This window comes from Bombus bifarius, unplaced genomic scaffold (assembly GCF_011952205.1).
Source record: "Bombus bifarius isolate JDL3187 unplaced genomic scaffold, Bbif_JDL3187 scf7180000008199, whole genome shotgun sequence".
In the NCBI taxonomy this organism is placed as follows: domain Eukaryota; kingdom Metazoa; phylum Arthropoda; class Insecta; order Hymenoptera; family Apidae; genus Bombus; species Bombus bifarius.
Window position 1 is genome coordinate 5,733,513 of NW_022884505.1, and position 15,201 is coordinate 5,748,713.

The following is a 15,201-nucleotide window of genomic DNA, read 5'->3' on the forward strand; positions in this document are numbered from 1 at the left end:
ATAGCTATTATCATAATCAGTATGGATAGTCTATAAGTCATTTTCATTGTTACTTACATAAATATTGGAGAAAATAGCTAAAATAAAACATTTAATATAAACAATTTTCTATTGATTAACCAATTATAAAAATTTTTGTATTATTGATTCGCGTACTTTTAATTTATCAACTACCGAGCATGAGATGTTAATGTCTAAAAGATATCGATGCATTTTAAATAAACAAACTATTAACCGATGATCTATATACAGGAGAATCTATTAATCTTTGAAATCATTTGTATATTTGTATTGTTATTATTCTATTAATGGATGTAAGGATTATATATTTTTTTATGTTACTATATATATAAGTACACACACACGCGCGCGCGCGCACACACACACACACACACACACACACACACACACACACACACAATTTTAATTTTTATTAATTTTAATAAAATATTCATTTGCAAATAAATTATTCGTTACAACAATTTTCATACACATTAGCTATAAATTCTTATATTATTAAATTCTATTTCACATTCTGCAATAATAAAGATTATTAATTAACTGTTAATTACAAAAATATAACATTATAAGACACAAGATATTCCTCGTCAAGTTTCGCTCCGTACTTTTCTCTTTCTGATTGGTGGTATTCCTCGACGACCGTGGAGTATATATCTCGAACTTGTTCCTACTCCCATGGACGGAGAGAAAGAGAGAGAAAATAATGGCAGGTCGCCGGGAGCAATTCGAAGTTAAAACCCCGATGGATTCGGGCATTTTCGCCGGCGCGGTCGCGAGGAGGGTCGGGAGAGAGAAAAAATAGTTAAGAGGCTGGCACAGTAGAGGGCGGACGGATGGGGTGGGGGCACCGACTTGAGGGACAGGTGTCAACGGCACACACATAGAGCGGGGGATCTTTTTTCGGAGATTCTCGGCTTCGTGAAAATTTTTGTACCAGGCGAGCGCAAGCTGCTAAGTACTAAATGGTAAGGTGGATTTTCTACTAAATTTTTTCGAATTAAGTTAGAGCTTAACGTTCGTGATGTTCCGTATTCGGTACGGCCATTTTCTGCTGAATTTCGTGCGAATTCGGCCCCCGCGTATCGACTAGGTGCCGAGAGGGGGAAGTCTCCGGGTCTCTCCCCTCACACTTCATCCCACTGCACGCATACTGTACCCATCCCTCTGCCACCAGATCATCCCCCCTGCGTCCTCCCCCGTTCTCCTTCATTCTTCCCGTCCTCTGATTCCCGTTCTCCGCGCCGCCGTCCCTCTACGGCCACCCTTCCCCCGCATCGCGACGATCCTCCGCCGCTTACAATATTCGTTTTTTAACGTCTTTTTCCGTCTTCTACCCTTTTCTATAATCAGTGTATATCCTTCGTAATCCTTATTAAAAGAACGCGTGCAATATCCTAGTATATGCACCAGTGAAGATTTACGTGTTTTTTTTTTTGTACAACAATCGTGCGGTTTAAGAAGGGAAACGCGACTGTTTCCCCTGTGTGTATTTCCTCGTGACAGAAGGCTGACGCAGCAGCGGCGGTGGCGGTGGCGTGCTGTGTTCTCTTGCTTCTTATGCTTGTGTCTCTCGTGTTGTAAAAATCTGCCCCTACGCTCGCTCTCACCTCTCGGAGACCCCCCTCCGAGGAAAGGATTCGATTCCACGGCGAAGAAACATGGGGAGAGGGACGTTGCTGTGAGTAAATACTCGGGCGTCATTTAAGTTGGACGTACCAGATATCTTCGTCTCGGTGTGTCATGTACCCGCGAAACGTCTCTCCCGTTGTTATCGCCGATGTCGCCGACAACTTATTTTCCGAGTTTTCTCTCCCCGAGTTTTTCCCACGGACGATGGCATAATTTTTGTTTAAGGCGGTTGCAATGTATTTCATAGGCACATATCATTGTCTAATGTCGACGAGTTGTTCAATGTTTATTAGTATGTTAACGATAACGCGTCGTAATTGTAAATTTTGGGAAAATGTTGAAAGATGTTGGTTGACCGACGAACTTCTTCCGCGAAACCATCCTGTAACTCGTAGTATGTAAAGTGTCGATAAGTATCATTTTATATCGGTTCTAATTCGTTTACAATTTTTCAGGTATTTGATTGACGGTTTGCAATGAATTTCCCGCCGTTCGGAAGCCATTTTCCCGGTACTATTCCTAGTATTCATCAGTTCGCAACCGACGGCTCCGGCGGTGCGGGCGGACGTTACGCCAATCATTTTCCCAACCAGCCTCCGATTGGAGTGCCGGTTATGGGAAAGTACCGTCCTGAAAGCAACGGCGTGCAATCTGCTCAGTCACAAGTGATGATGAACAATAAAGCAAGTTATCCTAACAGCAATGTTCATCATTACCCAAACGTACCATATTCCCAAGCTCAACCAGTTCAACAGCGGCCCTCTAATTCGCCTGGAATGCCAGAAAAGCGTTCTTATCATCAGGTCAGCTACTTTGTCTTTCTGTATTAAAATTTAAAGCATAGGATAATATAGAAGTACTTAATAGAGAATGGAAACTTTTCAGCAAGCGACCGAAACTATAAATCAACAAGATGTTTGCAATCTCCTGCAGGATAAAGATAAAAATAAAGAAAAGAAGGGAGACGAGCAACAGCGCAATGGAGAAACTACGACAAATGGTAGCCAACAAGATTATACGATGCATCAACATCATCAGCAGCACGCTCATACTCAAACTCCTGCAACTATGCCTGCTACGTGGCAGTCTTTGGCTACTCCTGGATCCACAGTGGCAGATTACCTCAGTCATTTACCAGCTAGTACTTTACCGTTAAGTTTACATCATTTCTTAAAATATTCTGCAGAAAGTATTAAGAAAGAATCAGAAATGGCACAAACCACTTCTGTAGCTGTAGCAACTACAACAACGCCTAACATAATGATGTCCCCGAATAATAAAAAGAAGAAAAAGAAGAAGGCTCCCAAGGAGAAAAAGCCACGTCCAAAACCTGGAGAAATTCGCTTAACGACGGCTCTAGATGGCTCTACATTGTATTGCTGTCCAGAATGTCATATGGCATACCCAGAACGTGAATTGTTGGAACAACATCTTCTGGGACATACTTTAGAACGAAGATTCGTGTGCGATATTTGTGGGGCAGGCCTCAAAAGAAAGGATCATCTTACACGTCACAAACAGAGTCACAACCCCGAACGTCCATACGTTTGTACCGTTTGTTTAAAAGCTTTCAAAAGGAAAGAGCAATTGACATTACACTTTGTTATACATTCTGGCGAGAAACGACACGTATGCACAGAGTGTGGAAAAGGATTTTATCGTAAAGATCATTTAAGAAAGCATACCAGAAGCCACATTGCAAGAAGGGTAAAAGCTGAGCTCAGTCAAAATGCTGGTAAGGAGATAGAAGTATTTTTTGTCTGTGTAATGATAGACATAAATAAAGCATTTTTGTTATGGTAACGAGATTCTTTTATCTCTAGGTACACAGCAAAATCAACAACAAAATAATGTTTCAAACATGCAGACAACAGCTGTTACAGCATCGTCTGTTCTTTCTGGTGGACATCCGGGACCTCTCCTGTCCTGAGCCCCGCCACCAGGGAACTTCCAAGTTCCCCATCCTAATAATATTCTTCACTCGCATACTTCTCATCATTCGTTGCATCATCATCATTTGACGGCCGTTAACGTGGCGCACCAATCGAGTGTCACGCCACTTGCTACGTCCAGCCACTATCAAACGCACGACCTCAGTTTTTTGGGACACGTTAAAGATTTCTGAGAGCAGGGGAAGACCTCGATCAAGAGGTAACAAAACTGACAAATTATACGAGTACTCTTAGCCAGTGAGAGTTAATTCGACCGCTTTTCTTCGTTTCGACTTTAGTAAGTTTTCTACGATAACAAACAATTATCCGTGATTCTGCTGACTCTCTATGTCCTAGTACAATAACGCAAAAGCTGTGACAGTCGCATAAGTTTTTCAACGGTATGCACAGTTTTTATCACCTGTGTGTCGGGTATTGTTTTTGAGATATGTACGCGTAGATCTTATCTTGAAAAAGTGTGCCATATGTGTATGTACATGATCAAAAAAAAAAAAAAAAGAAAAAAATGAAGAAAGAGACATAGAGAGTGTTTCCATGCACACGGAAAAGAGACACCATAATTTTCTCTAGGAGCGTTAGATTAGAGCCTGATATAAAAGTCTTGCCATACTACTGTATGTATGAGAAACAAAACATATTTTTATGAAGGCTTGATGTAAAACACAAAGAAGCTACTTATTATCAAGCTAAGCTTATTATCAAGAGAGAGAAATATTATAAATTTTTTCCAAATGAGTTGAACCGAACGATTCAATTTAGTTTACAAATTCATTTTCAATTAGTCAACCGAAAATCGTTGAACACAAACAAAAGTTTGGAATTTGTGCGAATGAAGACATGTATATAAGGATGCAAACGAGTCATCCCACCGATTAATATGTAACGTCTTTCAATTTCTTAATAACCTGAAAAGTATGTTTCTTTTAATCATCGACTCAGTGATATTTTGATCGTATCTTGATCTAAAGAATTAAATATGTTTACAATCTTTTCGACGAAGTTAGAAAATATTTTATTTTTAGAGTCGAGTTATTTAATGTTTTAACGAAACATTACAAAGCAGTAGCTAAAAGAACACGTGGCAATACTTTAGTGGATAAAGGAACGAAAGAACATTATTTCGCTTTTGTTTTTATAAATTTATTTCGTATATATACAAAGTTGACAGTATTTTATATTTTACAATATATAGTTCCAAATTTTTGCTTGTATGTATACATTTATACATAATTGCGTATATATACATATGTATGTATTTATGTACACGTATATATTTTGCGATATCGCCGAGAATCGTACTATATCTCACTTTTTTTATATACGTAAGTTCTTTAGGAGTTTACATCGTTTTTTATATCGTTTTTACATTGTTTTTTATACATATTTTTTTCGTTAAATCCCTTTAACTTTCGTTGAATACTGATCGTGTTAGTGAACGTTTTTCGTTAGACTTCATGTACTTTTGATTTTCTTTGTTTATTATTATTATTATAATTTTTATACGTATATATTATAGTAAATATTCAAGTAATCGTCGTTAAAAAGAATGCTAGTTTTATAATCTTTTTTTATGTCTTATTTATCCGCATCGTGGAAGTGAAATACCCTCGCGGACTGTGATCGTTTCGGACAAAACTGACATTTGTTCCAATTGTCTCACTTTGTCTGATATGTTTTTTTCAACCATTTCTTCCTCGTTTTAGTATTATTCAGTGTGCCATTTTCTTCGAACTCTCTACGCCGATACTTTCTTGCCACAGGCATTAATTCAGTCTACCAGATCGTCGACGCTATCCTTTCGTCCTGTTTTTTTTTTTTTTTTTTTTTTTTTTAATTCTTAAAAGTAAACGTCCTATATCCTTGAACATTACACGCAACAGCTGCTTAATACGTTTACGTTCTGATGTAAACCGTATGAGGAAAACAGAATGCAAGAATATAACGTATGAAAAAAGTAGTTAGGAATGTGATGCGCTATTATAAAAAGGAAAGAGAGAAAGGAAAGGGAAAATATTGAAAGCATCGTATTCGTTGGGAGGACGACGCGTTTCGGCGATCCATTACTGCTTACGAGAATGAACTATAAAGTATTTTGTAAAGAACTTAGGGTATGCAAATAGAATAGACGTACAAATTCATCGTTGATATACATATATTTTAATTATTTCCTACGTTTGACCGTAAATATACACACAGTTATTTTCTAACGTTCGCTCAAGTTTTGTTCCAGTAATCATAAATTTTTGGTCTTCTTCCAATCGATCCTCACCGACTGTTTTGCATCATATTTCTAGCAAAAGTCGTATATACGTTCTATAGCAGGTAATATGAAAAATTCAGGATTCGTCAGACCTCAAATATAAGGATGTACTAAAAATATTATATACAAATATATATGTGTATATATATATATATATATATACTAAAAGTTATATATATATATACATTTAAAAAAAGTATAAAAGAACGAGCTGTATTAAAATACTCCACCGCCATGTACTTGTAATCATGAAAAAAAGAGAAGAGAAGAAAGAGAACAGAGAGTACACTTTAGGTTATATGTTTTAGCGAGTAAGTTTGTATACAAGATGAAGAAAAAAAAATAAGATTACTACGATATGTAAGTGAAAGACGAGAGGAGAGAAGTATAAAAGATGCGTATGTCTGCGTGTGTTGTATGCGTGTACATGCACGCGCGCGCCGAATCGGAGAGAAAAATATGTCGGGACGTGTGTGCTTGTTTGCGTGCGTTTTATGCGTGCATATAATAATCCGAAAAGTATAAGGGAAAGAGAGAAAGAGCCTGTGAAAGAATTAAACAAAAGGAAAGAGAGGAAAGAAGAAAGAACGTTGACATGTGGGTAGTTATATATATAAAAGTATATAATATAATATAAAAATATATATAATGTGTGTGAGAGAGAGAGAGAGAGAGTCAGAGAGAGAGAGATCAAATTTTTCCGGAACAGGAAGTCGGTGGACTAAATGAAGAGGAAAAGTGAGATGAAAATAATGACAAATAGCTTTACGATTTATAAAAAGAAAAAATAAAACAGCGAGCGCGCGCGAAAAAGAGCGAGCGAGCGAGCGAGAGAGAGAGAGAGAGAGAGAGGGAGGGAGAGAAACATTTTTCAGAAGTTCGACGTATGATTTTTTTTTTTGAGAGATTAAACAAATGAGAGGCTCAAGAAGCGGTCTATTTTCAAGGGTAGCCAAAAAGAAAAATGAATAAAAAAATGGAGAAAGAACCTGATATTTCCGCGCTCGACGAGGCGGACAGTTTGTCTTTGATATTTCAGAAAACCGACCACTTCGTCGAGGTATAATAGGCATAGTTGGTGTTCCTAGAGAAAAAAAAGATGAGAAGGAGAGAAAGGAAAGGGAGGAATAAGAATAGTTAACGCGTCTGTAAAAACGGAAGAGAAGAAAGAAAAATAACAATTCTCCGGTGCCTTTGCATAGCGCTGGACTTTAACCGCACCTGCATACTTTTTCCACCTTATGAGTAAAAGTCCATGGATATGGCCTCGTGCATAGCTCTTTTTCGGGACACCCTGTGTATGCTCCTTTCCTCTTTCGTCCCCCGTTCGCAACTTTTTTGTCGTTTTCGTCGCCATCCGACACTCTTTTTGCGCCGCGAGCAAGCTAACAAAAAAGATATGAACAAAAAGCGGTTCAACGGGCGATCGAGAGAGGAAGAAGATGAAATATTTTTTAATAATGTGAAAATGATTATTGAAAGAGAAGAAAAAGTAAGATGTGTGTTTTTTAGAAAAAAAGAAAAAAAAAAGAGGATCCAGAGACGAGAGTTATTGACGAAAGGGGAGCGAACAGAACGAAGAAACACGTTTTTTCTGTACTTTTCAATTATGATTTCTTCAATTTTCCTTTTTAGCAATCTTTTTTGTGTTTCGTTAAATGGCAAAAGCCAAGTATAAAAGGACGTGGAAAATTTGTTACTCGGATGGGATGGGAAATATTTATTTGCATTTTTCAAGATTAGAATTTCGCTGGTAGAGCTATGTATACGTTTTGTACTTATTCCTTCCTGTGTATCGAGCGTATAGATATTTTACTTTATACCATGAATCGAACGAAGCGAAACTACAGCTTCGTTACAGAAGATACCGAGGGACTCTGTTTCGCGAACTCAGTGGTTGGAAATGATTTAATTTGTCTTCTGCCCCTAGATACATACGTTTTCCGTTCTTGTAATCGATATAGTAGTGTCTAATGATTAAACGAGCATAAGTATCGCGTTTTATAGAGCATAAGTAGTAATAAGGTATAGGCCTTTATTGCCTAAGTTGCACGAGCTAAGAGAGTGAAAGGGAGAGACTGCGAGTGAAACCGAGAGCGAGAGAATGGGAAAAATGACAAAATGATAATAACAGATTGAATTTGCGTACATCTGGTTTTACAGTTTTACTAGAAACTGTAAGGGAGAAGACATAAGAAAGAAAGGTCTTAAATCTTGAGAAAACAAATTCACGGAAACTCGTAGAATTCCTTTTTTCGTATGGTAAAAGCGTTTCGTACTGGTGTTTACTTAATCCTCTATGGACTATTCGTAGTAATGCGCGCGAGTATGTAATGGCTTTTAACTTAAAGCATTAAACATTTTCTCTTGGAACAAGAAACAAATTTGTAAAAAGGTCTCCAAAATTTTTGAAAATGAGAACTTTTCCTCAAAGCATCGAATGCTTTGTTTAGATTATAGAGGATTAATATCACGAAATACCGTTATTGTTATTACTATTACATTTTTGCGTTATTCGTATACTATCATTTACAGCGATACGATTAGACGTTTGAATGCTATTTCTGTAGTAAGTTCGAAAGTAATCGTTGCTCGAAACGGGACATCGTGTTCGGTAACGACGAGTCTTCGCGTCTATCGATCTCAACCTCGTCGAAACGAGTAAGGAGAAAAATTGAATAACCAGAAAGAACGACGACGATGGAAAACACAGTTTCGAGCATTGATTTCTCGTTAATTTACCGTGTAGTTATCGTAAAACCGATTGTTTTCGACGAGCGATCAGACGTAAAGGTAATTGATCGAACAGGGAAGAAGAAAAAAAACTAAAAGTTTAAAAGGTAACAGTTTGTTGTAAATCAAACGCAATTCACTGAGAGATATGAGGGTGACAATGAAAACCATATTTTTCTACGCAGTGTCGAAAAAAAAAAAAACTCTTAATCGTACTAATGCAGAATAGAGCCGAAAATGAATTCGATTTAAAAAAAATGGCTTCGTCGCGTGAAGCGTAATAATTTGCTTCGCGCGCGAGCTACGGATTTTAGTTGGTTCATGCAAAAATGAAAGAAAAGAAGAACGCAAAAGGGAGGGGAGAAAGTACAATAACGAAACTTGAGATTCGCGCTAATATATTTAGAGGCACCGAAGCGTTCTCCCGCGCACTTTTTTCCTTGTAAATAGAACGAAACCGAAGAAGAAAGAAAGAAGGGATAGACTTAAGACGAACACCAAGTAAAAATGCATCGTTTTCGAATGGAGCAAGATAATGATTTCTCGATCGAGAGGCGAATAATTTTTTATAAAGTTCATCGGATAGCTGTTGGTTTTTTAAGTAACCTTAGACGTAAGACGCAGTTAGTACACGTGTACTTACACGATCCTTTACAGTCTAACTTTATCAGTTTTTCCACACACAAACAAACGAAAGAAGAATAGAAATTTTTAGCAAAGGAAAGAAAAATTAATTTCTGGAACTTAAATTACCGTTACATTTCGATATCTTGTTTTATCTATTTTGGGAATTAGTTAAAAAACCAAAAAATCCGGTTAACCGATTCTTCTATCGTAATAAGTCCTTTGGAAAAAGTTATAGATTAAAATGAAATTAGTAGAGGAGCTAGACCGTAAAGGATTCGAATGAAAGAGGAGAAGTTTTGCATGAACCAACGGGCGCTGTTCTTACGTGTATATTTTATCGGAGTATCCAGCTGCCGCGGTTCAGTTTCTCGGCTTGTCCAGTCGGCGTGGTATGTGTGCTTGCGTTTTTTGCGTGCGTCCTCTGTGCGCGTGTGCGTAAATGTGATTACCGGTTTTTCAAACAGAGACGTCAGCACAACAGGCGAGTAACGACGGAAGGGAAATATGGAAAGATATACAAATTCCTCGACATAGTACAAAGCATTTAAACTCCTCTTTTTCCAATAGCCTAGGGAATATGATAAGTACGCATTGCACATAAGTCATTACGCGTAAAATAGACATCTACCGAGTAGCCGGAGAGTCCGCGACGCAACGAGCCAATTTATTTTCTTTTTTCTGTTCTTCTCTCTTCCATTAGTTTTGTCTCGATAATATAGTAGAGAAGTTATGACAGTGATTTTATTTGAACCCTTTGCACTCATGAATCGCTTGTTCCACGCGACAAAAGAAACTCACATTCGATTCATAACTTTGGAGAACATTTTTGGAAATTAAAAAGAATATGTAGTAAAAACATAAAAATATGAAAACTTTGATAGTTTCGTAATTTATTTCGTTTTCTTGTTGTTCATTTTGCTTTTTAATACGGTAGCATTTTACTCGAAAACGTAAGTGCAGAGGGTGCCAACAAATCGTACATGCAATTTGTCTAAATAGATCTGTAAAAGATTTTTTAAGCAACTCTTCTTATTGGACACACAAACGCAATACTAAAGATCCGTAAGAAAGATATTCTTACAAACTTTTTACGAGACTGCAAAGGCTGACGTTTTATAGATTACTCGAAATAGCGCGAAGGTACTTACATTGCGACCGATCAAATGTTAGCAAGGTATATACTTTTGTAATAGACTAGCCAAATTGTGAATGGTGAATATTTTATATAAACCGTATAGAACTCTCTGAGAATTAATTTCGACGCACCGCTGAATGCACACAATAGGATATATCGTTTAGAAAACTTGAAGTTTCGGTAGCTATATCTCGAGTTGAATCGTATTTGTCTTGTCTCGAAGAACTGTATTTCTTGAACTTCTCGATTTGTTCACCACCGTTTAGTGTATCACGATAAACCGTATGCCTAAAGAGCGCATAGATACTGCCATAATTGCGATTATTAGTAGCTTCGGATTAAAAAGAAAAAAAAAGAAATACGAAAAAGAAGTATTAAACATCGATAAACGATGTACTTCCTTCGAAAAAGAAATTTACTCGTTACTCATTTTTCGAATCTAAGATTGCGTTTCCGGTTGTGGATTTTCCGGACATCCGATAGATAATAAAGGAGAAAGAAAGGGAAATAGTGAAATTTTCAAGCTCGGAATATAGGAAATACGAGCCTTTTGTTTGAATCCACCATGTTTTCATTTTCTTCATTTCCGTTTGTTCCTCACCGAAACATTTGTACCACAGTCTTCCAGGGTACAAAGGAAAGAGTAAAATAATACCGTTCGTTCGTCATGGTGCGTAAATCAAAAAGGGAAAGAACAGACGAGTAGTAAAAAGAAAGAGGAGAAGAAAGAGAGAGAGAGAGAGAGAGAGCAGAAAGCGGGAAAAGAGAGAAGAAGAAAGGGAAGAGAGATAAGATGAAACAAAAAAAAAGAAAGAAAGGACTAATAAGAGAAATTGTGTATAACTATGCGAACCCTCTGATGATCTCAGCGTTTTATTTTTGTATAGAATGCATAAAAAACATGTAATCTTCAGGAATGTAAGGACGAGGAAAGAGGTACGCAGTTTGAGACAAACAAAAAAGCAAGACTTATGTAGTAGATGAGAAGACGAAACGTATAAAAGGGAGATGTAGGTATAAAAAAAAAAAATACAGACAGACGAATTTAGGTTGCGAGGATAGAAGTTTAAAGTTTGTGAACGTTTTTTCGGACATTTCCCAGTGCTGCTTTATGTAATACCCTATATATATAATATATATATCTATATATATATATATAAAAATTGTATGAAAAGTCATCTAAGAAAATATGCTAATTTTTATTATTCATAATTCCTTCGTTCTCCATATCCTGATGCTAAAACAAACAAACAAACACACACACACACACACACAAATGGGTTATAAAATATGATTTAATTTAAAACGACTTATAATTTTATGTAATAATGATTTATTAGTTTAATTGTAACTACTACAACCGATAACAAAACGTTGATCTTTTTTTAACCATATTTCACGTAATATGTCCGATTATGTACACTTTGGAAGCGTTATATAGTAAAGCCGATATATGGTCGGTTCTTCTTAATAAATATAAATACATAATTTACAGGGGTAATTTGACGTAACATTTCACGTGTAAATACGCGTATAACATATAACATATTAATATAATACAATACATATTACTACATATTATACGCATATCTATATATTTCTATATAGCACACGTACAAACATACTGACACGCTCACACAATGTAAACTGCAGTATTAAATTATTTAACATGACATATCCTTACATTCATCGCTGTTTCAACTTTAAACATTAAGGAACATTGCTCTTACTCTAACATGGATCAAAGTTTCTTTAATCCTACATATTTACAATGTACAACATGAAAGAAGGTAAAGGCATATAAATAAAAAGTACCGGAGAAATTAATATCGATAAAAACCGTACTTTGTGCAATGTTCCTTTCCAGTTAGGGCTACAAAATGTATTCCATTGATTACAGACTATTCTTAACGTTGATTTTATATTCCTTTTTCATAATTACGTGCAAAGATAGGTGTTATTATGCTGTTTCTTTTAGGCACATGATCCAAGATGATTGATACCGTTATCTTAGCAGAAAACAAAATCATGTATTTTCGTTCCACTTTCACACATCATATATAACAAATACGCATCTTCTTTCAGTATCTTGAGCATAACAAGAATCGTTTGTGCACGGTATTATAGAGTATTTGCATCTCTTTTTGCTTAAAGATGAAAGTATTTAAAAGCTGGTCTTACAAAGGCTGCTTTAATTTAGAATACACAGTAAGATACATCTAATTAATATACTAACATTTTTTTATTAAATTTGAAACTAAACATTTTATTGCTAAGCTAGCATTATTCTTGTTCTTTCCATACATTTCGAACATCATATCAAATGTAAGATTTAAAGAAAAAAATTCAACGATACTAGGGCTTATACCCAGTTGTAATTTATATAAAAGCTTGAATAATTTATATAAATATCTTTCCTAAATAAAATTATTTAAAGTATCTAAATATATATATTACATTTCAAAAAACTGCCCTTAACAGGTACGTTCTTACTTTAAGAATATTGTGCATATTAGAGGCATATTAAAAAGAGAAATATAAAATTTGCAGAATTAATTTAGAGCCTGTTTGTTTTTCAGCTACGTTATAAGTAGCATTTCCAGACTAATACATATATATATATATATATATATATATATATATATATATATATATATATATATGTTGGAGATGAAAGAACACCGGAGCCTTTGGAATTTTGGATAATCCCGCAACATTGTAACCTAGAGTCTACTATAGCTGTAATTGAACAATTGTAGTTATTCAATCCGATTGTAATTGGTTTGAAACTGCAAAATTCGGAACCATCAACAACTATTCCGTTACATCATGAAAGTGTCTCTGATAAAGCTCGCTGTATCAATCTCTCAAATTTAAATTGCCTAAATTACAAAACAACTTTGTTTTAAGATTAAGATAAAAATGTATTAAGTTCTCAAAATAGAAAATGGAGGTGGCCCAGTCTGCCTCATCATCATTGCAAAACTACTTAATCCTTCTTCGCCGTTATTATGGCTATTCTGATTATTCTGCGAACTGTTTAGATTTTTGCTTCTGCTACTATTATGACTTTGCAAATGTTTTTTTAAGTGATCCTTTCTATAAAAAGCTTTGCCACATTCTGTACAAACTTGATTTTTGCTACCTGAGTGTATAATCATGTGACGTGCAAGATGTTCATTGCGTTTAAATGCTTTGCAGCACATATTACACTGATAAGGCCTATCTTTATTGTGTCCTTGTTTGTGACGATCTAGATGTTCCTTGCGTTTTAAACTTGCGCCACAAATATCACAAATGTGAGGTCGTTGCCTGTGATCTTCCAGATGTTCGTGTAACGCCTCTCTGTCTTCAAATCTGAATGAACATTCTGGACAACGATATATTAACATACCTGAAACAATAAAATTTATCATTTACAAAAAAGAACATTCTCAATTTCTGTTATATCTTTTTTCATGTGTTTACCATTGATATGTTGTGGCTCAACTTCAAATTCAATTTTTGGTCGAATTTCTTGGCAATTATGCGTTGAATTGTTGCTATTTTCTTCATACTTAGTTACATATGGTAAACCTAATGTACTAGAACATCGTGCTAAGTACTCTGAAGTAAGTCTAAAATCTATTTGTAACGGATCAGTCATAGTTGCTGCATCTACTTTTTGAATAGTCTGTGTACCCGAAGATTGATGAGATATCTGAGGGCATGTCTCCTTATTTCCACAATTATTCTCATTTCTATTTTCATCCGTTTGTTGAACATGAGTTACCGGATGCCCAGAGTATGTATATCCAGTGATATTAGGCTGATTATGTTGATGGTTGTGCATATCAGATGGATATTTTATATTACGTGGATCATAAGCCATCTTTCAACGTATGATAAAAGTAAATATCCTTGTCGTTTGTCTATAAATATAAAAATACTGTTAACATTTTTAGAAAAGTTGCATTAATAATTTAAGAGATTGAATTTCAATTTTTATCTTAAAAAAGCGAAACTAAAAAATACTTTACTTTTTACATTTTATCAACAATAAAAAAAAAACTTGATAAAACTGTGAACGACACATCAGTTCGAATACAAGGATCAGTTAGCAAAAATTTACATATGAAGACAACGCTGTCGTAAATTTGACGTAAATGAGAAGTTTTATTGAGCAGGTCAGGAAAGATGTCATTTGTTATTCAATATTTTTGAAAATTCGAAATATTCTTAGAAAATATCGCAGTTACTGCAGAATAAAACTATTTATCTACATTATTCGCGTGAATCAAATTTACTCACCCCTTAGTGCACAGTCAGTTGTGAAATCAGCACATAACTGATCACTATTTGTTTGTATTGAGCTTGGCCATCTTTACACATCAGCTGCTGTAGAAATTCCGAGTCCTTCTTCTAACAGGCTATTTATTTTACAAAACTATACACTCTGATTACGTATTAATGATTCATTTATTAACAAGATATTATTAAACAAACTAAGTACTCGATTAATCTCTCTCAATCATGATCACTTTTGTATAGTGCAGTTTCGTTTCGAAATACGTGACGATGCGATGATCACACAATAGAAAAGGTATAACGCATTTAAAAGAGGCGGCTATTTAAGGCATTCGTCGAAAAAAAATAACGATTTGTATCAATATATATCCGGATGAAATCAATAAATATTAGACAAATATGTTATAATTTTAGTAATATTTTTAACGATTCTAATCAATGTCTTCCAATGATTTCAAATTTATTATATATTCCTATCATAAAAATATTGCATTTATTTAGTTAGCATTGTTTCTGTATCTTCAAATATATATCGTACCCTTGTACTCTATAATCAT

At 35.3% G+C, this 15,201-nt stretch overlaps 2 protein-coding genes across 6 annotated transcripts; one reads left to right on the plus strand and one right to left on the minus strand.

The window, feature by feature from the left end:
* Window positions 1–833: 833 nt before the first annotated feature.
* On the plus strand, window positions 834–4,088 carry LOC117210167 (zinc finger and BTB domain-containing protein 49-like). Of its 4 annotated transcripts, none has more exons than XM_033452917.1 (4): window positions 834–986; window positions 2,106–2,453; window positions 2,536–3,385; window positions 3,474–4,088. In XM_033452917.1, the coding sequence occupies exons 2-4, from the start codon at window positions 2,127–2,129 to the stop codon at window positions 3,578–3,580; spliced, it is 1,284 nt and encodes a 427-aa protein (XP_033308808.1). In that variant the 5' UTR covers window positions 834–986; window positions 2,106–2,126; the 3' UTR covers window positions 3,581–4,088. The 4 variants fall into 4 exon arrangements, with proteins under 4 accessions (XP_033308808.1, XP_033308810.1, XP_033308807.1 ...); XM_033452919.1 differs by lacking the exon at window positions 834–986 and adding an exon at window positions 1,133–1,699 and having other exon boundaries at window positions 2,584–3,385; XM_033452916.1 differs by lacking the exon at window positions 834–986 and adding an exon at window positions 1,144–1,699.
* Window positions 4,089–11,667: 7,579 nt separating this feature from the next.
* On the minus strand, window positions 11,668–14,976 carry LOC117210169 (zinc finger protein 880-like). 2 transcript variants are annotated; one of them, XM_033452921.1, is made up of 4 exons: window positions 14,648–14,976; window positions 13,826–14,268; window positions 13,146–13,751; window positions 11,668–12,985 (listed from the first exon to the last, which is right to left on the minus strand). In XM_033452921.1, exons 2-3 carry the CDS (start codon window positions 14,226–14,228, stop codon window positions 13,285–13,287), a joined length of 870 nt encoding a protein of 289 aa, XP_033308812.1. In that variant the 5' UTR covers window positions 14,229–14,268; window positions 14,648–14,976; the 3' UTR covers window positions 11,668–12,985; window positions 13,146–13,284. The 2 variants fall into 2 exon arrangements, with proteins under 2 accessions (XP_033308812.1, XP_033308811.1); XM_033452920.1 differs by having other exon boundaries at window positions 13,826–14,285.
* Between the last annotated feature and the right edge of the window lie 225 nt (window positions 14,977–15,201).